The following is a 24,349-nucleotide window of genomic DNA, read 5'->3' on the forward strand; positions in this document are numbered from 1 at the left end:
AACCCTCTATTGTTAGCTTTGTGCCACTACCCCTTGGAATCGCAGGCCATCTTGGAGGTAAAAGGACAACAGAGAAGGCAACCAAACCCCATATCCAAAATGGTGTTTTCAGTCCAAAGAATGTTCCTGGTTTCAAACAGAGTTCATAAACTGTACATTGAAAGAGCTCCCAAATCATCACAGAAGGACTTTATATTCCAGGTATATTTATAAATCGTTTATGATACTTGAGGAACCATTTATTGAAATGTCTACTGACGGTTATTGAGACCAACAGCTGCTTATAGACATGGCTTCAAACCTCCCGCGACACTTTCCACTAGTATGTTTATGCCCATTTAAAAAACACATGACTCTGTCTATAACATGCCTAGAACATCTACAAATCATTTATCGACCCTTTGTAAAGTACTGAAGATGACCAAGAAACCGGCAAATTTTCTCACAAATTTCATCCCTTTTTATTTTGTTGTTGTTGTTGTTGAAAAAAAAAATAGAAATTTGGAAAGTGCTGACTGGCTCTGCTATTTGTCAATGTACTTTTCATACACAGCGCGACCCTGCCTTCAATGGGCGCTGGATTGAAAACCCTTAGAGAAATTATTCTAATAAGCCTTTGATTACTTTGTTGGTGAGTCTGCAGGGAATGAAGCTGGTGAGAAGTTTGCACTGGTTGATGGAGTCTGTGCAAGGGATTGTGAATGCCAGGAGATGATGTAGGACCCTCTTCTCCCTTCACTAGCAGCGCCCTCCCCGCTATGTAAAGGGACAGACCCGAATGGAGCCTGCTCTGAGGACGATGTACTAAGACTCTGGTTCTGCTGTGCACAGTGATGGCAGCCTATGGGCTTGCTCAGCAGCTCCCTGTCCTGGCGCCTGGTGGCGAGCTCCCAGCACCGCTTGGCGACCAGGCAGGTCATCTCGCAGAGATTGAGAAGGATGCACAGGATGGCGGTGGCCAGCATGAAGTAGGTGAAGAGTTTCTTCTCGGTGGGCCTGGCGATGAAGAAGTTGACCGTGTTGGGGCAGGGGGCCACGGTGCACCGCCCCACGCGGGGCAGGTTAAAATTGGCACAGAGCCGGTGGAAGATGCAAAGGAAAGTCACAGCCACAGCAACTTTGAAGATGAGACTGAGCAGGTAGGTCCACCACAGTCCTCCCTGCTTCTTGCCGGGGTCAGGGTAGAGCTGGCAGCAGTTCTCTCCCTCCGCCTCCCTGTGCTTCCTCTACTTGGTCTCCTGGTAGGCCACAAGCATGACCACCAGCAGGGAGGGGCAGATGACCAAGATGAGCTGCAGGGCCCAGAGGCGGATGTGGGAGACGGGGAAGAAGTGGTCATAACAGACGTTGGAGCAGCCGGGCTGGCGCGTGTTGCACTCAAAAGTCCCTCTGATCGTCGCTCCACACCTGCTCCGCAGCCATCACGTAGACCAGGAAGTGGAAGACGATGACCACGGAGAGCCAGACGCGCCCGAAGGCCGTGGAGTACTTGTTCCCCCCGCTCAGGAGCTCCTGGAGCCAGGACCAATTCATCCTCTCGTTGGGGGTTAGTAGAGCAGGAGCTGGAGTGGAGACAACCAAGCTGCAGTGAGTGGAATGGGTTACAGGAGGGCTAGACTGCAGCAAGCACTGCCTTCCTGCACAAGGGAGTAAGAACCACCCTGTGGGGGCTACACATCCCTGGGGTCTCTTGGGGCCTTGGCGCCAGCCCTACTCCCTTGGCCAGCAGTGGAGACAGTCCGGGGTGCAGGCCATCCGTAAATTCCTGCCCCTCACCCTGAGCAAGGGAGAGGCAGGGGTGAACTGTGCCTCATGGTTGGGTCTCTGAGTTAGGATTCCCTCCCCGGCTCTTCTTGGGGTGGTGCCGCTAATAGACACACCTTGCTCAGGGCTGTGTCTGAAGGAACAATGTACCTCTGGATTTGACATAAGCCCCATTACCACGGCTCTCGTCTCCCCGCCAGCGAAGAGCACCGCCAGCGTTCTCGTACGGCCTGCACTGATCGGAGCCACGCACGTTGCTGGAGATCAAGCCCATGACCTCAGGAAAGCAAGTGAGTCTGTAATGGGATCAGCATACAGACCACAGCCCGCTTGTACTCTAGGATGAAATTCAGTCCCACGCAGCACCAAGCTCAGGCCCCCTTTAAATCAAATTTAAGCCCTCATGTGCGCTGACCTCTGCCTATAACCTCTGCTTAAGACGACAGAGTCCTTCAAGTGGCGGCTAGTCCTTTTGCTGGCTCGTTGTACAGGGCTGGATTTCACCCTTGGCCCACACACCTGTGCTTGTTTTCCCCAGCATGCACTTCACACCGTCTGCTATTACCCATTGCCCCCTCCCAACCCGCAGTGTCTTCCACAAGGCCGTGCTGAGCAAAATGGGTGCAGTTGTCTGAAGAAAAGAACAGAAACCACCAGGAGCATTGCCTCGGGTGTGACAGCATGCTGCATACCAGGGACTTAATTGGAGTTGACAGTTTCACACCAGGAGGCCACAGGGAGGAAATTCCCTCCCCTCCAAATTCTCTTAAAGAGATGCAAAGTTTTCAGAAAGTACCTTTCTCTCCGTGTGGGTTTTTCAAAGGCCCAGAGTTTCCAAAGGGACTAGTGATTTCAGGTGATCCAACTTCAGACACCTTAAAGAGACTTGCCTTTCAGAAAGAAAACTGAAAATCTGGCCTTTTTAAGGCACTTAAAGTCAGAAACCCCCCCCCCCCCCCCCTAAAATGGAAGTTCCTTAAATTACTAGTGGTTTAGGAAAATCTCGGTCCAAGATAACAATGAAAACCCAATAATAAAAACTGAACATCACATTCAACGTTAATGTTACCGACGAGCACGCTTACAATGGAATTATTGTTCGTTATTCATTCCAGAAAACGGTCAGTTATGGATTGAGGTCCTCGCCGTGCAGCCCGAGTCACTGCAGAACACAACATGTTACTGCAGTAAACCAGATCAGGCTTTGCCATTTAGTGCTGGTGTTTTATCCGTTTTTGTTTATTAACGAGATGGGGATGTTGGGTTAATGTGTTTCCATGGGGCTCTGTTCATAGATTCTTCACTCCACTGGGTCACTCACTTCTCCAGTTGTTGGCCTGACCCTGTCCACCTTTACTTACCTGAGCAGGCCTTGCTCCGATGGGCAGTGCCGCTGATTAGTCCAGAGACTCCACAGGGAAGGAAGGGTTTGCATGAAGAGTCCTAAAGTACACACTGTTGTGTAGTGCCTTGCTCTGAGCAGGCCACTGAAGTCAAGGTGCTGTTCCAGCCAAGCGTGGGGAGAAGGTGGGGGTGGGGGGCGCAGAATCTGGCCTTCTGTGTATTCAGTGTGTGAAAGAAAAGGCAAAATTATGAGATAACAATCGGGGGGAGGGGCAGCATGATGTAGGGGCTAGGGCACAGGGCTAGGAGACCTGCAGTCAATTCTCCCCTCTGCCACTGATGGGCTGTGTGACCTCTGGCAAGTCACTTGACGTCACTGTACTTGGTTCTCCTAGCACCCTTAGGCTGTCTTGTCTTCTTAGACTATAAACTCTTTGGAGCATGTATTATGCTTAGCACAACGGGGACCAGATTTTTGTTGTGGCCCCTACACACTCCAGGAATGCAATAAGATTACTCTGCAAGGTGTTTCCCTTGGGTTTGGGTCCGCGCTTTGCATTGGACATACCCTTCCATCCAGTTCCAAACATCTGCAGCGCTAGTGAAAAAGCAGGTGCCGTTACTTGCGGAGACTGGCAGTTTGCACCCAGTTTAAATTTTTCAGAAAATTTGAAAATACCCCCTTCGTGATAATGTCGAGCATTCTTAGCTTCTGAGCTCTTCAGGGCAGGGCCTGTGTCCTCATGCATGTTGGTGCAGCCCCTAGCACAGGGGGCACTGATCCCAATTGGGGCTGGGGGGCTTCTACAATATCGATATTAAATACTGCCAGTAATTTGATTATAGCTTTCCATAGCAAATAAACAACAAAGCTCACCTCCATGAAATCACCAGACTATACAGTGTACCCTCTAGCAAGTCGATGATGCTATCTATCGTATTCACAACATCTGGAGCTACTGATCTATCAACGTTGGGGCTTATGCCATGCACTTCGCTTTGATACCTGAATGTGACACATACATAAATTCACGAACCGATCAGAACCTCAGTGACAATAAATTACGACTGGAATGTAACTTTGCGCTGTCAAAATGCTTTAGCAATGTGAAACATGGTAAGCAGTAATACCGTGTGTCTTATCGCGTGAATGTCTCTGTTACATATTCACACCCCATGCACACAGCACTTGCCTCCTGAGAGGAGACGCTATGCCAGCTTGCAGAACTGCGAAATGTATCATCCTGCATGTAGGCTCCTTTAAATCATACTGCATCCTCCCACCCAGGGTATTTCCCCTAGCCCAAGTGAGCACCCTCCATGCCTCTTACCTGACAGTAGAGAAGCCCATAAACTCTCTCTAGCTATTCCATTGCAGCACAGTCTGAAAGGTCTCACTGTCTTTGCTGATGCACCGGGGATGCGTACACCTGCTGGGCGTGCCTCCCTTTCGCCAACAAGCTCAGCAGCCCTTCTTCAGAGAGGTGTTTTTTTTAAAAAAAAGCCTAGAGTCACAGAAATATAAAATGGACCTGACATGTTAGCTCAGAATTATAGCCAGTGCCCATTGAGCTCTGTGGGAGTTTTGCCATGGACTTCATAGAGACAAGGGCTTGGCCTTATCTGGGCTTTGATACATTGCACAATGTGTGAGAGCAGAAGGATAATGTTTTGCCTGCCTTAGCAAAATTGCTTTGGAAGCAGGAATCCACTAAGGTGCCAACCCCACTCCTGCTATCCACTAAGGTGCTACCCCCATTTTGCAGACAACAAGACCACGGCTTTGAGAGGTGAAATGACTCAGCCAAGGTCCTGGAGCAGAGTCAGGGCCGGGCACACCACCAGCACTCGGCACGTAATAATCAATTCACAAGACATTACACGAGTGAAGCTGGAAACTGAACCAAAAGAGATTCCTGGTCCCCCGTTCTCAGCTCCAACCCCTCTCAGCTCCCACCCTGCTAATCCAAGATGATTAGCTATGAGGATGCTGGCTTCCAGAGGCTATTCTCTTTCTGATTCAGTGGTTGTTTGTAGGTGAATCTTGGCTCTTTATAAAAGTAAAGGTTTTTAAATTTTTAATAGTGTTTAGAAAATTGCTTTCCATGCATTATATTACAAGAAGGCTTCTCCCAAGCCACACACATGAATAGAGGCACTACCAGACCACAGGCTGTCCAGGTTCCGATACCCAACAGCGGCCAGGAGCAGCTGCTTCAAAGGAAAATGAAAGAGGGCCATATTTCCAAGGGTGAGAAGCTCTTTCGGAGAACTAGGGAGTTTATTCCACCCGTCTCCGCAAGCAAATCTTCAACGCTGTAAAAATGGTTTATTTGGGGTGTTCATAGTCACAAATATTTATGCTGCAGTGTTATATTGGTTTTAAGCTAAAACAAAGAACAAGAAACAGAAATAAAGCCCATTTCTTATAAAGAGACATTTTTATTTGTTGCAAGGGTACACAAGACGAGAAATACATACGGGGGTCAGATCTGCAGCGGGTGTAAATGGGCACAACTCCGATCTCTACAGCGCAGCTGAGCGGATTCATAGCAGCTGAGGGGCTGGTCTATGGACTGCGCAGTGCAGTGGCTAAACAAATTGTTCACGCTGAGCTTTTAAATAATATATATCATGTCCACACCGCATGGTTTTGCAGGTCATCAGTGCTACATATGCTACCTTAGCTCTGTGAACATGGAATGAGTATAGAATTCCACCCTCTGGGAGCGGATCACCCCCGAAATGCCACCACCTCTGGGGTGGAACACAGCAGCCATCCAGTGCCAATGCCCTCAAATTATCATTTTCTTTTTAGGATGGGGAGTGAGGTATCTGAGAATTTAGGGCAGCAGGATGCAGTTTCCTGCTTTGGCTCTCTCATCACTAGCTACTCCCTGAAGGATGCTATGGGATGTTGAATGACAAATGATTCCGCAGGAAGAGGGTCACCTACACAGCTGCCTTTGCACCACCAATCAACATTACTCAATGGAACAACTTCCTATCAAGGGATGTGGTGGATGCTCCACCGTGTGGAGTCTTTAAATCAAGACTGGATGCCTTTCGAAAAGATGAGGTCTAGCTCAACTGGAAGTTATGGGCTTGATGCCGAAATGGTTGGGTGGAGTTCTCTGGCCTGTACGATGCAGGAGGTCACACGGGATGATCAAAATGGCCTTGAAAACCAGTGAATCTAGGAGATTTTTTTTCTTTCCCCTTGGCCGCCGCCTTACCCCTCTCCCCCGTCAGCAAAACTCTTTAATTCCCTAAGGGTGAATGGATTCCCCATCACCAACATTAGCATGTGTTTAGTTTCCATGACTTGAATCTCTGGCAGGATGGATTATTGGTCATTTCCCGTAGACGGGAAAATGCTGCATTATTTTCATTGGGAAGCCTTCTGTTCTTTGTCGTGTCTTCTGCTACCTCCAGTTGGTCCGGCTGGGTTAAGCAAAGCTGAAGAACTGTTCATGAAATGAGGCACTCTGGAGACCTCACGCCCTTTTCCCCAGCAGGCTTGGAGAGAAAATACCCACTTGGTCTAGGCCTCCCCACCCCAGGAACATTCACGGCCAGGCCGGATTTCTCCAACCTTCCCCTACCATTTGGCAAGTCAGCTCAGGGCCAGACAGAAGGGCCTGGGTCTGTTTCCACAGTGGCACTAGTGCTGTTGGCTGAGAAATTCTCACGGCCAGCTGAGAAGTCTGGCTTGTTCCTTACATCCCACTCCTCTCTCTGAGGCTTGACCTTCCAATTGACTCCTTTAAAGTTAGTCTGGGCAGGCCACTGGAAAACACAGGGGGGCACAATCCTGCATGCTACCTCACCACAGGAATTGGCAGGCCGGGTCACAGCATGGGTCCTTTGAGCCCAGTGTCCTGTCTCCAGTAGTGGCCAGCAGCAGACCCATCAAATCTCCTACGTCTAAATCCTACAACTCTCGGCTTTGCATTAAGAACATAAGAACGGCCCTACTGGGTCAGACCAAAGGTCCATCTAGCTCAGTATCCTGTCTACTGACAGTGGCCTATGCAGGTGCCCCAGAGGGAATGAACAGAACAGGGAATCATCAAGTGATCCATCCCCTGTCGCCCATTGCCAGATTCTGGCGAACAGAGGCTAGGAACCGCATCCCTGCCCATCGTGGCTAATAGCCATTGATGGACCTATCCTCCATGAACTTATCTAGTTCTTTTTTGAACCCTGTTATAGTCTTGCCCTTCACAACATCCTCTGAACATTCCCTTTCTCCCTGCTTCTCTCCAGCCTGTGGTTCCTATAGAGCTTCCCTCTGACTAGAGAGACCATTCTTCTCTACAGTGCCTGAGTCCACTTATTTCACCAGACCAATGCAATGCAGGGGGAACACCCAATGTCGTTAACACCCGGGCGTGTGATGGGAGCAGAGCTGCCAGCAGAGGCCGGGTCTGATCTTGGCTTGCGATGTCTTCAGGCCCGGCCAACAAGGAGGGTTGGTCTCAAACGAGGGCCGTTCTGCATGGAGACAGCCTCCCTACGTCTTGCCCTCTGCTTAGGAGATAACATCTTCTCCTATTGGGGAACTGGCTGTGTTTGGAGCCGCGACTAGCTTGCAATCTGCATCATGAAAAACCCACCCTCCCGGCTTGAGGCTGTTCTGCTCGCCATGGGAGAGGGAACAGTCCTTGCTATGAACGACGCTCCTGAATTGCCTCGTTTCCCTCCGGCTGCTCTCGCGTCTGGACAGCAGGGACTCTCGGCACCGTTTCCCTACCAGGTAGCAGGCCTCCACCAAGCTGAGCAGGATGCAGAGGCAGGCTGTGATCACCATGGAGAGGGTGAAGATGTTCTTCTCCGTGGGCCGGGAGATGAAGCAGTCCACGATGTTGGGGCACGGGGGGATCTCGCACTTCACCACGCCGGGGAGAGTGTAGTTCTTGTAGAACTCGTGGAAGATGTAGAGGAAAACCACGTCCACAGCAGCCTTAAAGACGAGGCTGAGCAGGTTGGTCCACCACAGCCCTCCCCGCTTCTTGCCGGGGTTGGGGTAGAGCCGGCGGCAGTTCTCGCCCGCTACCTCCCGGTGCTTCTGCTCCCTGGCTTCCCGTAGGCCACGTGCATGACCACCAGCAGGGAGGGGCAGGTGACCAGGATGAGCTGCAGGGCCCAGAGGCGGATGTGGGAGACGGGGAAGAAGTGGTCGAAGCAGACGTTGGAGCAGCCGGGCTGGCGCGTGTTGCAGTCGAAGTCCTTGTGGTCGTCCCCCCACACCCGCTCCGCCGCCACCACGTAGACCAGCACCTGGAAGATGAAGACCAGGGAGATCCAGATGTGGCCGAAGGCCGTGGAGTACTTGTTCACCCCGCTCAGGAGCCCTTCAAAGACACCCCAGTTCATGGTCCGTGGTGCCCGTTCATTGGGTCTGCAAGGGGAAGAAATAAAAAAACACAAATCAATATTCCAGGCTCCTGCTCTAAGCACACTCCCCTTCCAGAGCTGGGAAGAGAACCCAGGAGTCCTGCTTCCTAGTGCCACCCCTACTGCTCTAAGCACTTGTCCCCGCTCCCTCTCAGAGATGGGAATGCAACTCAGGTGTCCTGACTTCCAGTTCCACTCCTCCCCAGCTCTAGCCACTAGACCCCACTCCCCTCTAATAGCTGGGAATATAACCCAGAAGTCCTGCCTCTTGCTTCTCCCCACTGCCCGAACACCCCTCCTCCCAGAGCCAGGAACAGAACCCATGTGCTCATGCTGCAGTGGGCATAGACAAAGCATCCTGTGACTGGCTGGCCACAGCCATGGCCCAGACTGTGATGCTGAGAGTGTCTACGGGGGACAGGGCAATCTTGGAGGGGTTTTATGACCGCCACTCAGCCCTGAGAGCATTTTTTTGTTAACACATAGGCTGAAACTCACCCCTAGCGCAGGCCTATGCAGCACACGAGTTCTCAAAATAGGGCTAGCTGCGGGAGAGGTTTAAGTAGTGTCTAGGCCATGTACTGGCTCTCTGCACAGGGGTGAAGTTACCCCTCAGGCCCTGCCGCATTTTGGAAGTCCAGGCAAAGTTTGTTGGTGTCTGAAGTGACCGAGGAACCTAACCAGTCCCTACCATCTGACACTCACAACCCCGTGAAGGTACAAATAGCAGAAGGAAGCACCACATTTAAAGCTGGCAGGGTGATGCAAATCAGAGCCCGCCGCCCCACCAAATGTGTCTGAGCTTGCAAGGGAAGTCTAGACCTCGTGTAAGCACACGAATTGGAGCTTAGCGATGCTTGATACCTTCCTAAATGCCGCTTCCTGAAAGGCAAAGGCAGGGCAAGTGAGGAAAGAAAGTCCGTTACCCCAAGGGCCCTAAGGAACCGGGGTGGACTCATGGCTGAGGCCAGCGTAGAAGAGGGTAATATCTAAATAGACTCTGTCACTGAGCTGCCCAGGCCAATGCTGACCCCCTTCCCAGTCTGAACCGGGGCTGCTAATTCAAAGTCCCCTTCCATGCCCCTTCCTCTCTTGGTCACATCTCTAGCCACTGAGCAAAGCTGGGCAAGTCTTGTATTGGAATAAAAGATGGCCTGTATGGTGGGGTTAGACCTCCAGCCAGCAAGAAACCAAAACTCCAGATTTTCTCTGGAGACCATTCCCAGGTGCAGGTTTCGGAGCAAGGTGGCTCTCCCCCACCCATCTCTCTCTTAGGCCGGCCCCTCTTTACCGAGCTATTTGTTATTCACTTGCCTTGAGTTGCCAGGCAGGGCCTCAGAAAACAACCCAGAAAACAAGATAAGGGATTAATCACATAATAAATCTGCAGCTCTGATGCCAAGGTCCTCTCCCATGGCAGGAATCTGACCTCTGCTACCATGGCAGAGCTATGAACCAGATCTCCCACGCTGCCATCCCTCCACCCTCCAGGCCAGGGCGCTGTGCCTTTGGAGCGGAAGGCCTGACAAGCAACTGGAGCTGGTACCTTGTGTAGGCAAGGCAGCCGACATCCCAACTTGGCACCAAAACAAAGTCTGGGCAGAAGGATGTTGATAAACCTGGCTGCTGCATCCCGCACAAGGTGGATGCTTGGATAGTGTGGAACAGCCTGGATAAATACCAGGAGGCAGAGGAGGAGGAGGGCGGGAGGACTGGGAAAGCTTGAGTCACTCTCAGTACAGACACAAATCAAGGACCAGGAAAGTTAGGAAAAGCTACCCTAGGTTATAGAGGGAGGGAAATGGACCAGTGGTTAGCCCTGGTGGCCAGGAGACTTGACTTCTACTCCTGGCTTTGACCCAGAATCACTGTGTGTCTTGGACAAGTCACCGGACCTCTGTGCCTCAGTTTCCCCACCAGTAAATAAGGATGATATTCACCGTCCTTTGCAAAGCTCTTTGAAAGCAGCACATGTACAGTGCTACATGAATGCAAACTACTCTTATTAATCAGATACTCTGCCATAGAGGCATACTGACACACACCACACAGCCCCAGTATGCACCCGCAGCAAATAACACAGCACGCACCACACACAAACTCAGGCATATACAGGACACACGTTCAGAGCCCAGGGGGCTGACTCTGCCCTTATTCAGGTATAAACCTGGAGTAACTTTCTCTCACTCCCCCTCTAGCTAGCTACGGAGCCAGACACAAGACAAGACACATACGAAACACACGCTGACATGCTTCATTGCAAATGCCTAAGACCAGCCGGGGATGCTTTGCTTCTCTCCGCTGTACTGCGGGCATAATTCCGAGACAAACCGACAGCCAAAGTTCCTTTTTGTGCCCATGTGTCTGAGACACATGCCCTGGCTCCCAGACCTTCTCCAGCCCCGCAGCCTCCCTAGGTCCAGCTCCAAGCAGCTCCTCCTCCCGTGGCGAATGCCCCTTACCTGGTGGGAGGTCCCCTGCAGAGTTCTTCTCTTCCTTAAGGGACTTCGGCGCACAAGGCAGAGCCTGAAGTGCAATGCATCCCTGCATTTTCAGAAGCCAGGAGGAGGAATTTTCAGAGGGAAGCCCTCTCGGGGGCGGGACTAGGAGTTAAGGTGGATTTCCAAGACACCTGTTGGCTGCCAGCTTGCAGGATTGCTGGAAGGAGAGGCTCGTCCCAATGGCATTTTTAGGCCCTGATCCTGCAAACTCTTAAGGTACGCGCTTAACTTTACTTGCCTGAGCAGCCCTGTTGGCGTCAATAGGATTGCTCAGGGCTGATCTTGACGGGGGCCCTCCAGCCGGTAGTGTAAATAAGGTAGGGCCCGGTGCCAGCAATTGGGGCATGCTGTACCCTGGTGCCAGCAAAGAGGATGCCGGCCACAGAGAACGATACATTTCCTCCCATCCTCACAGGTCACAGGTGTAGCCTGTAGCAGATCCCTCAGCTGCTGCCATGCCTGCAGTTGACACTAAACCACCCCTTCTCAAGCCTGGGTGGCCAGGGTATTCTGCCTATGCAGTCCCCCCTAGCCCTATACACCTCCCCACCCGGAGCTCAGCAATGCCCCCTGCGGCTCTTTGCAAACAGCCATGGAGGCTGCAGCCTTACACAATACAAGCCAGCCCTGGAGTTATTCAGCCGACACCCAGGTGCTTGCAAAACGAGGAGGCAAAGAAAATGATCGCTGCAGCCATGCCAGCAATGGCCCCGTGGGGGCCAGGTCTGGCTGCACTCTAGCCCTTGCCAGCTGGCTGGGGGAGACTCTTTCAGCCCAGTTGTGCAGGGGCCATGACGACTGCCCCCTGCCCAACGCGTGCACGCAGCCCCAAACATGGGGGCCGGGGTGGGGGCAGGAGGAAGAGTGTCTATCACATAGAGCCATAGAGATTCCCTGCTGCAGCGTAGGCCCCGGGGCAGCCTAATGCTGCCAAACGTTAGAGCCAGAATCCGGGCCACTTTTATGGGTTTTTTTTAAAGCCACCTTTGTGCCCCTAGTCCCCTGTCCTCTGGGTTGTGCCTCCTGCGAGATGCACCACAGAATCTGTCCCTCTGATTTCATCCGGATTTGGCTTAGCGTGGCCGTGCGCCGCTACCATGCACACCATTAACAGCCTAATCCAAGTGCCCTTCCCCCATAGGGCCTGCTCCTTGTGCAGGAGGTGTCCGGCGCTGTACGTGGGCACAGAGAAAGCAGTGGCAGCCTTCCCCTGCTGCCTCTGGTGGTGCCCTTTGGGAGGCGAAATGCTACGGAGCAAGGGGGGCAAGACACACCAAATGCAGGAAAACCTTCCTCCTGGGACGAGCTATCAGACCGGCTCAGCAGATCACTCTGTGGGGGGGACGATGTGGCTCAGGGGACTGGTAATGGGAGAAGGAGCCTTTCACCCGAGTCCAGCCCAGGTCACTCACCGTGCAATGGCTGCTTGGTGGTGCAGATGACACGAACTCGGTGGGTCTCCAGCCTATCCCCAACACTGCCGTCGTAACTTTGGCACCATGCGGCTTCTTTATCGGTCATCTCTGCCAAGAAGCCAAGGAAGGACTCAACAGACCACGGCTGAGGCTCTCCCCTCCCATTCCTAGGGCTGGCCTTTCCAGGTCCGGGCTGAGCACGATGTAGGGGACGCTTGCCCTGTGGCTGCCTCCCGGTACCGATAGGACTCTGGGCCCCGGGATGCTCAGGTTGGCACCAAATTCACAGGAACATATTTTGTCTAAAGCCGATGAAGGCCAAGGAGTGGGGAATATCATCAAGCCCCCGGCCATAGGCCCAGCTCTGGAGCCCTCCGTTGCAGCATGGACCTGATTCTCAATCACTCCAGTCCTGAGCTTGGAGGACCAGGCAAAGGAGATCGCCTAGGGCCCTGCCTATCTATCAAAGGTACTTGTTTCCTCCCCAACCCCCATTACCTCACCAGCATCACATCTGCACACCCTGGGAGATAGGTCAGTGCTATTATCCCCATTTTAGAGGTGGGGAACTGAGGCACAAAGGGGCTCAGTGACTCCCGCAAGATCCCACAGAAAGCTTGTGGGGGCAAAGGAAACTGAACCCCCATCTCTGCGACCCCAGGCTCACGTCCTAACCACTGGCCTGGCCTTCGTCTCTAACAGGCCGGGTTGTGTGCACACCACACGTCTCCCCGGGGCTGCTCAAACACACTACTTCCCATGGGCCCTAGGAGGCAGAGAACAGATGTCGTACCATGCCCTCTGGCCACGCCCCTCATCTGCTCCCTATACCAGGGACTGGAGCAGGGCTAGGGGAAGGACTTCAGGCAAGGGATATTCTCAGGTGGCCATTTCCATCCCTTTAGGTTGCCACTGTGGCATCAAGGAGCCTGAAGTGTAGCTGAGAATGAGTTTCAATCAGCCGGTCTCCTAGGTCTCTCCAGATCAGGTTAGCTTCACCTCCCGAACAGGATGACATCTTTTAGATGACATCTTCTAGTGTGCCAGCAGCTGGAGGAAATTTTTCATCTCCCCTTTTAACGAGTGATGATGGTTAATTATTTCTCAGGGAATTAATTAACAGCCGTCTCAGCAATGTCTGACTCCCCTCGCTACAACCGGGCAATAGCGTCTTTCCCAGTGCGCCGTGTTTTACCCCTTGCAGAGAAATATAATGACCGAGGCAGGACCCCCAGGGGTTCAACCCTGTGGATGCACCGCTGCTCGCCACTAGGTGGTGGCCCAGCACTGCACTGGAGCAACGCAGGCGACTGGCCCTGCAAGCCCGCTGCATGAGTTTTTTGGTTCTTCTTTTTATCCAGTTGTCTCCGGAGGCGGGGGGGAATCACTTTAAGAGTCTTCTGTGCTTCCCCCCTCCCTTTTCTGACTCACCAAGTTAGGAAGTTTCCCCGAAGCATTTTTAAAACCAAGAGATGCGGCAAGATTAGCAGATTCTTGTGATACGAGGAGTCAAACTAGCACTGCAAATGCAAGTCATCAGGCCCACAGGCTTTCTTTGCTCCTGTGAGGACGGTGCTAACTGGGCCATTCTCTGCTGCGATGTTATAATCGTGCTCCGCCATTCTTATAGAACATCTGTCACTTCGCGAGAGCTCCCGGAACGCGTACAGATTTACAAACTGCAGGCCTGATTTTCCACCAAAGCTCAGCACCCAAAACTGGGGCCGGATTTTAGCTCTTTGGAAACTCTGGCCATCGGAGTCTCAGCGGGAACCGGCAGGTGCTGAGCACTTCTGCAGTTCTGGCCCTTGCTTTGGTGCCTCTCCGGCAGCTGAGTTCTTTGGAAAATCTGGTGTGCCTAAGAATTACTTCTCCCATCACTGAAATGCAGCCACTCCTGGTGTGGAACGCAGTGGCTGTTTAACAGCTACACACACAGCAACATCACATGGGATGTAAAAACAGAGGAATATACACAAGCAACTCGTGGGAGGGCAGTTGTCTCAGGCACAGGGACAGGGACACACCAAAGTCATTTTTACTTTTGACCTAAATCCCATTGAACTAGTGACATGCCAAATTAGGACCCTATTTTCTGAATCCCCCGAGACTTTGCTAGTTCTGATAAAAATCCAATTCACCCCCTTGCAAAGCCCAAACCTGAGTTTTGTGGCCCATATCTGGTGGGCTCTGAAAGTGTCAGAGGCGAAAGGCCATTGCAATACCCCACTGCAGCATGCTTAGCCGTCTGCAACTCTGTCCCTGATTAATTCAATGTATATCCCTGGGCAGCAGTGCAAACCTGAAGGGGAGAAGCAGCTGGTAACCCCAACAAAATCATTTCATTCCTACAAATATATTAATACTTATCTGAATAACTCACCCATGAAAGCGGCTTGTTGGGCTAAGGATATGATTCTCCCTTGGATGCAAGAAGGTCCTGGTTCAAATTGTGGATGAGTCCTCGCAAAGGCCTGGATTGATGCTATGCCTTTGCATTAGTGGTTTGGTGGGACGCTTCTCATCTGCCGTCCAGGAAGTTTGGGGTTCATTCCCGCCCAACACAGCAGTCTTAGTTGATCACGGTGGTCCTTTCCGGCTTTAGAGTCTGTGATACGTGAAGGAACCCCAAGAGCTTTTCATACCAGGGGGCTGCAACCTTTCCTTGGGCATTTCAAAAGAAAGATTTAAAAGTACAATCTCCAGGCGCTTGCCTCACTGCAGAGCCAACCAGTGCAAACCAGCTCATGATGGAAGAGCGCAGGGAGAGGGAAGAACTGGCGGCGATAAGGAGTCATTACGCTGCCAGATTGTCTCACTAATCAGGGGCACTGCTAGGGGGAATGCAGGTAGGGCTTGGAATCATTTGAGTAGCGACTGCTGGTTTTCTCTGCAGTTCCACTGGGCTTTAAAAAACGTGGAGAAACATCTAAACAGCTGTAAAGTAAATTACTTTTGTTTGGTGATAGCTCCGAGGAAGAGCTCTGCAATTTTAAATCAAAGGAGCTCATTTTTTCATATTACCCCGTTCAACACCCATGACGGGATGCAGGGGTGTGGCCTGATTTACAAACTCCAGCGCCCCCTGAAACGAAGAGCAGACACAGATCCAAGCTCTGATCCGGATCTGAATTTCCACCGATTCCCAGCAGAGGGCTCTCCGATCCAGGTTTCCTTCCAGGAGCACCTCTCACTGACAGGCTGTTCTGCGGTCTGACTTGAACAGAGTAAATAACTGGCTCTGTTTGCAGTTCTCTGGGTTTAACTTGCCTCTTTTGGGCAACCCCTGGCCAGCACAGAGAGCCGACCCACTCCTGCTCCCTTCTGCGCTGGCATCAAACTGAGGCGGAAGTGAGCCCGGTTTTCCATAAGGGACCAGGCTGATACAGGGATGGGGCTGATGTGATCCGACTCCCCCAGGTTTACTCCAGTGTAACTCATTTATACCAGCCCTGGTGGACTTTAGAGCAGCCTCAGGGTTGCTGTAATCCACACCAGAGGGCTGTGGCCCATCTGCCGGCCAGGGAGAGCACAGTAGTGCTTCAGCCGCACTCCCTTTGCTGGGGGAACTTCCAGCTGGGGTGATCTAGTGGCTTTCTAGCCCCTTTGTGCCACCAGACCAGTGCAAAGTGGGCCTGACTGCAGCAGAGAACCCTGCCCTGGAGCTGAAGGAATCTCCTCACAAGTGCAGCCACTTCTGGCTGTGAGCACAGAAGCTCTCTACCAGCACAACACAACAGCTGAAAGGAGAATGAAAGTGGCATCCAGCTGAGGCACAAAGGGGAATATAGAGAGGTAAGGCATAACAATTGTTTGGAATTGGCCAGGACAGTTTGGTTCATGCCCCAAAAATCTTGTGGGGGGAAAAAAGTTTGGGCTTGTCAGCCACCCTGAGGAGTCTGTATCTTGGTTTTTTGTCTCATCCAAAAACCAGCCCAGCCCCTGCTCTCTGGCACCGGTGGCTCAGTGTTAACTCAGCGGGAAGAGCGCCCCCTATGGACTCTCCAACACCGCTGCCCATTTCACCAGGCTGGTCTCCCCATCCAACCACTAACCAGTCTGCTTCGTTTGTGAACTCTGACAAGACACCCCCACCCAGGGGTATTTCTGTAAGTGCAAGTGGTTTCCCCGGATCCCACGTTCGCACCTTGCCGTCTTCCAAGCTGCTTCGTTTTACCTGCCTCTTGGCGTTGCTGACTAAGACGAAGAAACCTGAGTAGGCAAGTTAAACAGTGATCTAACCCAGCATGCAATGGAAGCAGACCCTGTGCTTGGCTGCCACCGGAAGAACAGGGCTCCCCAGGGTAACTTCCCAGCACCTCTGGTTAATATGGCCTGTCAAGACGATCTGAGGCCTGATGCTGCCTTCCTAGCTAGTTAATTTGGCAAGTGCTCCTAGCAGCACAAAAAAAAAACTAAGGATCTTGATCTGGTAGGGACAGGGCACTGCGGAGTGTAGGGGTAAATGAGTGAACAAAAATCCCAGGATTATTTCAAACAGACCCTGAACACACAGACTGGGATACGGCCAGCAAGATGCCTGCCCACAAAGCCTCCTCTCCCAGAGGCCAGCCCGGGTGTCCTTAGATGATCCCGCTGCTTCCTTCCTGTCTTCTCCCTCCGTCCTTTTCAGCCCCCGTCTTGACGCTCCCTGACAGCTGGCCCAATGGAAGGGAGCTGAGCTGTCAGGGATGATGGACTTTTTTTTTATCATCAGCAAATGACTCCAGGTGGAATACACCTTCCACCTCTCAGCAGACGCGCCTGACAGCAAGGTATGTGCTTGATGTTCCAAGACGGGATCCCCGGGGGGGAGGGATACAGGCTGTCAGTGGGGGTGGAGGGGCTTCTGAGCCTCCCACCAGCGCACACGCACACACAGATACACACAGACACACAGCTGCTTCGAAGACATGAAGAGCACAAGCGGATGACCACGCTGCTCCCCTTTCGCATCCCGCTGTTTGAGATTGTCATGAGTGAACCCAGAGAGGAGGTCAGCCCCGGGCTGTCTGTTAAATGCTCTGCGGAGAAGACTGGATATCTCTTATATCTATCTACCCAGGTGCTGCTCTGCCATCCTTTCTCCCTTCTGAGCCACAGGCAGGGTTGAAAACCAACTAGCAAGAGCCATAGCAGATGGTGCTGCATGTGCGCGGCGGACGGATGCTCCCTGCTGTCCGCTCTACAGACAGCATTTACCCAGGCTTGCTGGCCACAGTCGAGCACCTGCTCCCCATCTTCTCTGTGCACATCACTGGCAGGATCCAACGGTGAGAGCCGCACAGGCTGTGGTTAAAGGTCTGTCCTTGGGTATCAGCCTTTTCTTACCTGATAGCGTGTGAATGAACTGCACGGCTGTTACTGATCTCAGCTGGACGGGGGACTTGGTCATTCTAAGAGGTCATACTTCTATCTACTCCCATCCCCACCCATCCATCCCGATCCCCACCTATCCATCCCCATAAACACCCTTCCATCCACTGATCCATCCATCCCCATCCACACCCCTCCCTCCATCCATCCCTATACATACTCATCCATCCACATACACACCCATCCATCCATAGATCCACCCATCCATCCCCATACCCACCCATCCATCCCTCCCCATTCACACCCACCCATCCATCTCCATCCCCATACACACCCATCTATCCATAGATCCACCCATCCATCCCCATACCCACCCATCCATCCATCCCCATCCACACTCACCCATCCATCTCCATCCACACCCACCCACCCACCCATCCATCCCCATCCACACTCACCCATCCATCTCCATCCACACCCACCCACCCATCCATCCATCCCCATCCACACTCACCCATCCATCTCCATCCACACCCACCCACCCATCCATCCCCATACACAGCCTTCTTCTATCCATCCCCCACACCCCACTCATTTACCTACTTATCCCTCATCACTCGCATTTTAGTTTATTGCAGCCTCTTAAAAAGGCAAGGCTCTGTAGTTTAGCTCATCGTGTAGAGGTTTCACTCCAGAAGACAGGTCTATATGTGAGTGCGCACCACGTTGCTAGTGGCTGGAGTGCCCAGGTGCCCAGCTTAGGGCCTTGTGGCTCCCTTCTGAGCGGTGGAAGAGTCGGGGAGCATGGTGGTCAGTTGAGGCAGTGCTTGGCTCCTCCTGGTGTAGTGGATTTTCCCTGGGCACGGCTAGTTCTAGGCAGCCCAAGTGGGTGCTTTGCTGCTGAGCACCACAGAGCTGGGCACAGAAGTCTCAATGTGGTCACTGGTATTTCCAGAGGAGTTTCTACGTAGCTACGGCCATCTCCAATGGCGTTACCACATAGTTAGTGCCTGGGAATAGCAGAAGACAGGAATTCCCACACTGGATCAGCCTGGGGGTCCACCTAGCCCAGTACCCTGTCAGTGGTTGGCACCAGCTGCTTCAGTGAAAGGTGCAAGAAACCCTGTTGTTCCGGGCTACCCTGCCCATCAGAGGAGTCTCTCTCTGACCCATCAGTGATTGGTCTGACACCAATGGGGGCAGGATTTCATCCCAAATGTCTTTTTTTCTCCAATGGAGATTTTGCACATTCAATCTTGTGGGCACGGGAGCTTCCTGTGGCGTCTCTGTAGTTGCATCAAGCCAAGCTCCTGAGCAGACGCTGGGCAGCCTGTGAAAAAAGCAGCATCTCCTTTGCAAGCTGCTCTGGGCTCGAGCTGAGTAATGCTGCATCTACACGCCACACCACAGCGCTGGGCAGGATACATGCAGCTACCCGCCCCAGTGAAAAGCAAGCTGCATCCACGTGTCAGTGAAAGGCTCCGGCAAGGGGGATGCAGCAGGGAAAGGCTTAGGGAACCAGGGCCTAAGCGGGTGTAAATCTGATTGAAGCCAATGACCCTGTGCTGATTGACACCCGCTGAGGATATAGCCCCCTTGACTTCAATGGAGCAACCCCTGATTCACACCCACATCCGTGGAGAATCAGGTCTATTAACTCAGATGCTCTTGCCTGCTAGCACTGCACTGTTAACATCAACGCACTGAACTATGTCTTTGCTTAGGGGAGTGGTAGCTCGTGATGGTGACCTGTGCAAACGTCACGCCTGTGGTGAGATCTGGGCTGCATCGCTCCACGTCACTGCAGGAGTGGGGACAACCAGAAATTAAACAGGAGCCTCGTAATTTCTGTCCACACTCATGAGCCATTCCATCAATCGCTACAACCGCTCCCTTCACTGCTGCCACCGGAACCCAGCGGGAGGTGTATTAATGGCATCACTTTATCTTCCCGTAACAAGCCCCATTAACACATTTGCACTGCAACATGAAATATTAATAACACTTTGCATTTATGTAGCGTCGTTCATCCAAGAATCTCAGGCTGAAGTCCCAACATGAACCAAGTGAGGCTCCTGAATCCCCTAGGAGACGGGTGAACATTATTATCCCCAAGTTTCTGATGGGTACGTTGAGGCACAGAGCGAGTGAGTTATCCCACCAAGATAACACACAGAAGAAGCCACGAGCCGCTCTAGAAAGAATGGGCCCAGTTGTTACACCTACGCAGAATGGGTGTAAAATGCTACCAGATCAGGATGGGAAGGTCCAATCCTCAGCTGATGTAAATCAGAGTAGCTCCATTGGTTACAACCAGCCAGTCAAAAGAGAGCCGGGTAGCACTGACCTGTGCAACTAAGCACTCTGGCCAAGAGCAACATTATGATCTAAGGATGTAATGCCAATATACACCAGCTATGGAACTGACCCACGTGTTTTGCACTGACATCGAACTGACATAAATGATAATACTGCGCGCAAGGCAGAGCTGTTCCCTTTCCTTGCAGACGTAGCAAGGACCTGGAGGCTGGTCCAGTGGTTTGGGTATTAGCCAGAGACTCCAGTTCTATATCCTCAGAGCCCAGGTCAGGCTCTGACTCAGGCTTGTTCTGCGGGGCTCAAAACAGCCACGTAGACTCTTGATCTGGAGCCCAAGCTTGGAAAATTGGGGAAGAGTCTCAGAGCCCAGGCTCCAGCCCGAGCGCAGATGTCTACACTGCTATATTCAGCCCTGCAGTGCAAGTCCTCTGTGCCCTTGTCAGCTGCCCTGGGCTCGGAGACTTCACCGGCGCAGATTTTTATTTTGCTTCATAGACGCGCCCTTAGTCTCACTGCCTGAGCTCCCCATTGGAAAAGGAGGGTAACCCCCCTGCTTTGCCCCACGTGGGGATAAAGACAGGACCGATTGTGAAGTGCTGACGTACCGTGCTAAGCACAGGACCGGAGTAACTGAGAATTCGGCATGGTTGTTTTACATTCTGCAAAGGACGGATCGGAAGCCACTTCTGTTGCTGGGACTCTGACAATATTCCCATCTCTGTCGTGAGGCACTGAGATAGACATGATGGTAATGTGGGGACAGGGAGGAAGGACCCTTCACTGGACTGGTTTTTCAGGATTGCTGACAGAGAAAGCACCCATGCGCCCAGGGACCATGGAGAGCAGTCTGGGATGGGATCAGGTTGCATCCAGTCTGTATCAAAGGCAGAGAAGCAGGTACGTCCCCTACCAGCCCTTCCCTTAATTCCCTTCTGTGGGCCTGCCTCTCACTGGGACCCTCTTCGATGCCAAGGTAGCCAGCTGCCCAGAAACCTTCTCCTCAGGCAGCTCACGCCGCTCTCGAGCTTGCGTGGGCACTGGGCTGGAGCCAAGTGGCACGTCGATGAAGTGGCGGTTGCCAATGAGGAAAACACAACAGGCCTGCGCCTGCCGCATCCAGGGCAGTTTGGGAAGAGCCAGAGGATACTGCCAAGAGAGAAGCTGGTCTGGCTTTGGCCCTGGCCAGACTTCGACAGGCTGGCAGTTAATTACAACCGCCAACGGGAGCTGTTAGCACTGAGAACCTCTGACAATCAAGCCCAGGGTGTCTCACCTTACATTAGCAAGGTTTCTATAGCCCCCATCACCACAGACTATGGATTTAACTTCCCAACACCAGTGCTATGACAGATGGGAGACAGACTGCGGGAGCTTCCCACAGTGGCAATGGCAGACATGGAACAGAATCCAGATCTCCTGATTCCCAGTCCAGTCCCTTCACAACAAGCCCGACCCTCCTCCCCAAGCCAGGTGCTCACAAACGGAGGCACCCCAAAAATCAGTGACCACTTTTCAAGTTGTTAGCCTTGACATCTGAGCCTCAGTTTACCCATCTGTAAAGCATAGGCGACGACAATCCCAAACCTCATCAAGGAGGTAAAGGGTGTGAGGATTACTTCAGGCCCGACTGTGAGCCTCTTTCTCCCACTGTAGTGACGCCTCTGACCCAAGCAGCCCCACTGACTTCAACGGAATCGAGCAATTGCTCTCTGCTGGGGGAAAAAAAATCACAATCCTGTTTGCAAAGAGCTTTGAGATCCTCAGATGGAAGTTGCCATGGAAATGCCAAAATGCTGATGCCAGAGCAGCTTGTGTTCAGCTGCAAAGTTTTTCAAGTTGCACCGAAACTTCTTTCATTTTGAAAAAATGCGAAGTGTTTTTCACCGCAAGCCTGTCACTGGGTTCCAACCAGCTCGACTGATTATTACTTCACTGATGGAGTGCAAATGGAAACTGCCCATTTCTCAGCGAGGAGAAGCCAGAGGCATTGCCAGGTGATATTTCAAGGCTTCTAAATCCCTGTGCCAACTGACCCTGCTATTTTGGCTGCCCAGTGCAAATCAAGACCAAATGTGTTGCCTGTCTGTGTCCTTTATAATTGATCCAGAAGCATTTCCACTTGGGGATACAATGTTCGCACCCACAGAGCTGAGAAAGTGACCTTGACTGCTACACAATGCTTCAAGGGTTGTGGCTAATTAAACCGTGGCAGCTGCAAAGTTACAACCTCGTTGTGCTGATCTATGCATCCAGCTGCTGTTCTTTATGAGCTGTGCCCTCCACTAGACAGAAAGAGGACCCGATCCTCAGCTGGTGTAAATCGGCGTAGCTCCAGTGACTTCACATTGTGTGTGTGTGTGTGTGTGTCTATCAGTCTGTTTGTCCCCCCAAAGTGCCTGACTTCGGTGGACCTACAGATCTGGTCCCTAGTGTACTTGAAATACAGAATCACACAGTTCAGAGACTTTCTGTGGAGCCGACGTTCAGGGCCAGATCCTGAGGTCCTTTCTTTTCCATACAAGTTTGCCTAACAGCTGAAGACCTGATCCAACAAAGTCAGAGGGTTGGAATCAGACCCTATTGGCCTAACTCTGCACCACTGCACTCAGTATCTACCCCTTTCACACTCCAGGCAGGGCCTTCTGGACCTCAGCACAGCCACCTACCTTGGTGATGTCCAGGCTGCATTTGGATTTCCTTTCATCCCACCCTTAGTAGCACCAATGGGACCCCCCCTCCCCGACAGCAAAGCCCCACTCCAGTTGGGACCTACATACAGAGAGTCAGAGACAGACAGGCCGTGCCCTGAAGAGCTTATAATCTAAACAGGCAAAGGGGAAACAGAGGCACAGAATGGAAAGTGACTTGCCCAATGTCCTCTGGCAGAGCCAGGAATAGTAGGGTTTGCACCAGTTTTTCTAGGATTCAGAATTGGTAGGGTTGCCACTGTCTAATCACACAAACCCAAACACCCTTGTCCCTCCCCCTGTCCTGCCCCTTCCCCAAGGCCACGCCCCTTGCTCACTCCAGCCCCCCTCCCTCCGTCGCTCGCTCTCCCCCACCCTCACTCTCTTTCACCGGGCTGGGGAGGGGGTTGGGGTGTGGGAGGGGACTCCAGTCTGAGCCTGGGGCAGGGGTGCAGGAGGGGGTTCAGGGTGTGGGTTCTGGGAGGGAGTTTGGTGCAGGAGGGGGCTGGGGCAGGGAGTTTGGGTATGGGAGGGGGCTCAGGGCATGGGGTTGGGCTGTGGGAGAGGGTGCGCGGTGCAGGCTCCAGGCTCCGGATGGGTAGCTCTTACCTCGAATGGCTCACGGAAGTGGTGACATGTCCAGCAGCGGCTCCTAGGCTCATGGGCAGCCAGGCGGCTCTGCGCGCTGCCCTTGTCTGCAGCACCACCCCCACAGCTCCCATTGGCTGCAGTTTCCTGTTCCTGGCCAGTGGGAGCTGCGAAGTTGGTGCTCGGGGCGGGAGCAGCGTGTGGAGACCCCCTGGCCACACTTCTGCCTAGGAGCCACTGCCAGACATGCCGGCTGCTTCTGGGAGTGGTGCACAGCCAGGGCAGGCAGGGAGCCTGCCTCAGACCCACTGCGCCACCGGACTTTTAGCAGCCTAAAATCTCCCGGTTTGATTTCAGTAACCTCCGGGAGATGGAGCTCGATTCTGGGAGACTCTCGGCCAAACCGGGAGGGTTGGCAACCCTAGGAATTGGCTCAGGTAAGCTAGTGTGGCTTTCCCAGCATAGCCAAGGCCTCAGTACAGAGAGCCAGGCCCAGCGCATCACCTTGCTGGTGCCAACATGCAGTTTGTGCTCTCGTTGGCAAGGCATGGCAGAATCCAGGCTCTAATGTGGCACATTGAGATGCTAATGAAAAAAGGGTCCAGGGGGTGACTTTGGGGTCTTGTGCATACAGAAGAGAGGAAATCCCTGGTCCCCTCCATCCCAAAATATAGGGCTAATTTGACTCCTGGGTGCAAGCGAAGGGAAAGCCTCCTGGAGGGGCGGTTTTGACAGTAGAAAGGGAAAAGCCCTGCAAACTAGTATTACCTCAAAAGATATGCAGCAAAGGGAGTGAGTCCCCTGTCAGACATATAGAACATTTTCCCCTGCCGGTGCAGGTAGGGATCTGGCCCTGAGCCTATAATTATCCCTCTCCCCTTATTGGAGCTGTGATCCACTCAAGCGCCCCATGGTTATCTGCAAATCTCCGTTTAGTAGCTAAGCATCTCGGCGAAGGGCAGCACCAAGGATTTAGTGAGCTGTTGAGTGTGGCTGGCTAGGCACCCTGCGAAAT

The 24,349-nt window shown here is 52.5% G+C and overlaps 1 protein-coding gene and 1 pseudogene across 2 annotated transcripts in view; both read right to left on the reverse strand.

The window, feature by feature from the left end:
* Positions 1-620: 620 nt before the first annotated feature.
* The window catches only part of LOC140900580 (gap junction beta-4 protein-like), a 93,013-nt pseudogene continuing 69,284 nt past the window's right edge, over positions 621-24,349 (reverse strand). Inside the window, exon 2 of the transcript XR_013634836.1 lies at positions 621-1,562. The product of XR_013634836.1 is annotated as a gap junction beta-4 protein-like (transcript). The remainder of the gene's footprint in view (positions 1,563-24,349) is intronic.
* On the reverse strand, positions 5,160-10,923 carry LOC140900419 (gap junction beta-5 protein-like). The gene is given in 3 exon segments (XM_078849428.1): positions 5,160-8,196; positions 8,199-8,512; positions 10,743-10,923. Coding segments are annotated over 3 exon segments (885 nt in total). The 5' UTR covers positions 10,760-10,923; the 3' UTR covers positions 5,160-7,642.

Source organism: Lepidochelys kempii, chromosome 19, assembly GCF_965140285.1.
Source record: "Lepidochelys kempii isolate rLepKem1 chromosome 19, rLepKem1.hap1, whole genome shotgun sequence".
NCBI classification, from domain to species: domain Eukaryota; kingdom Metazoa; phylum Chordata; order Testudines; family Cheloniidae; genus Lepidochelys; species Lepidochelys kempii.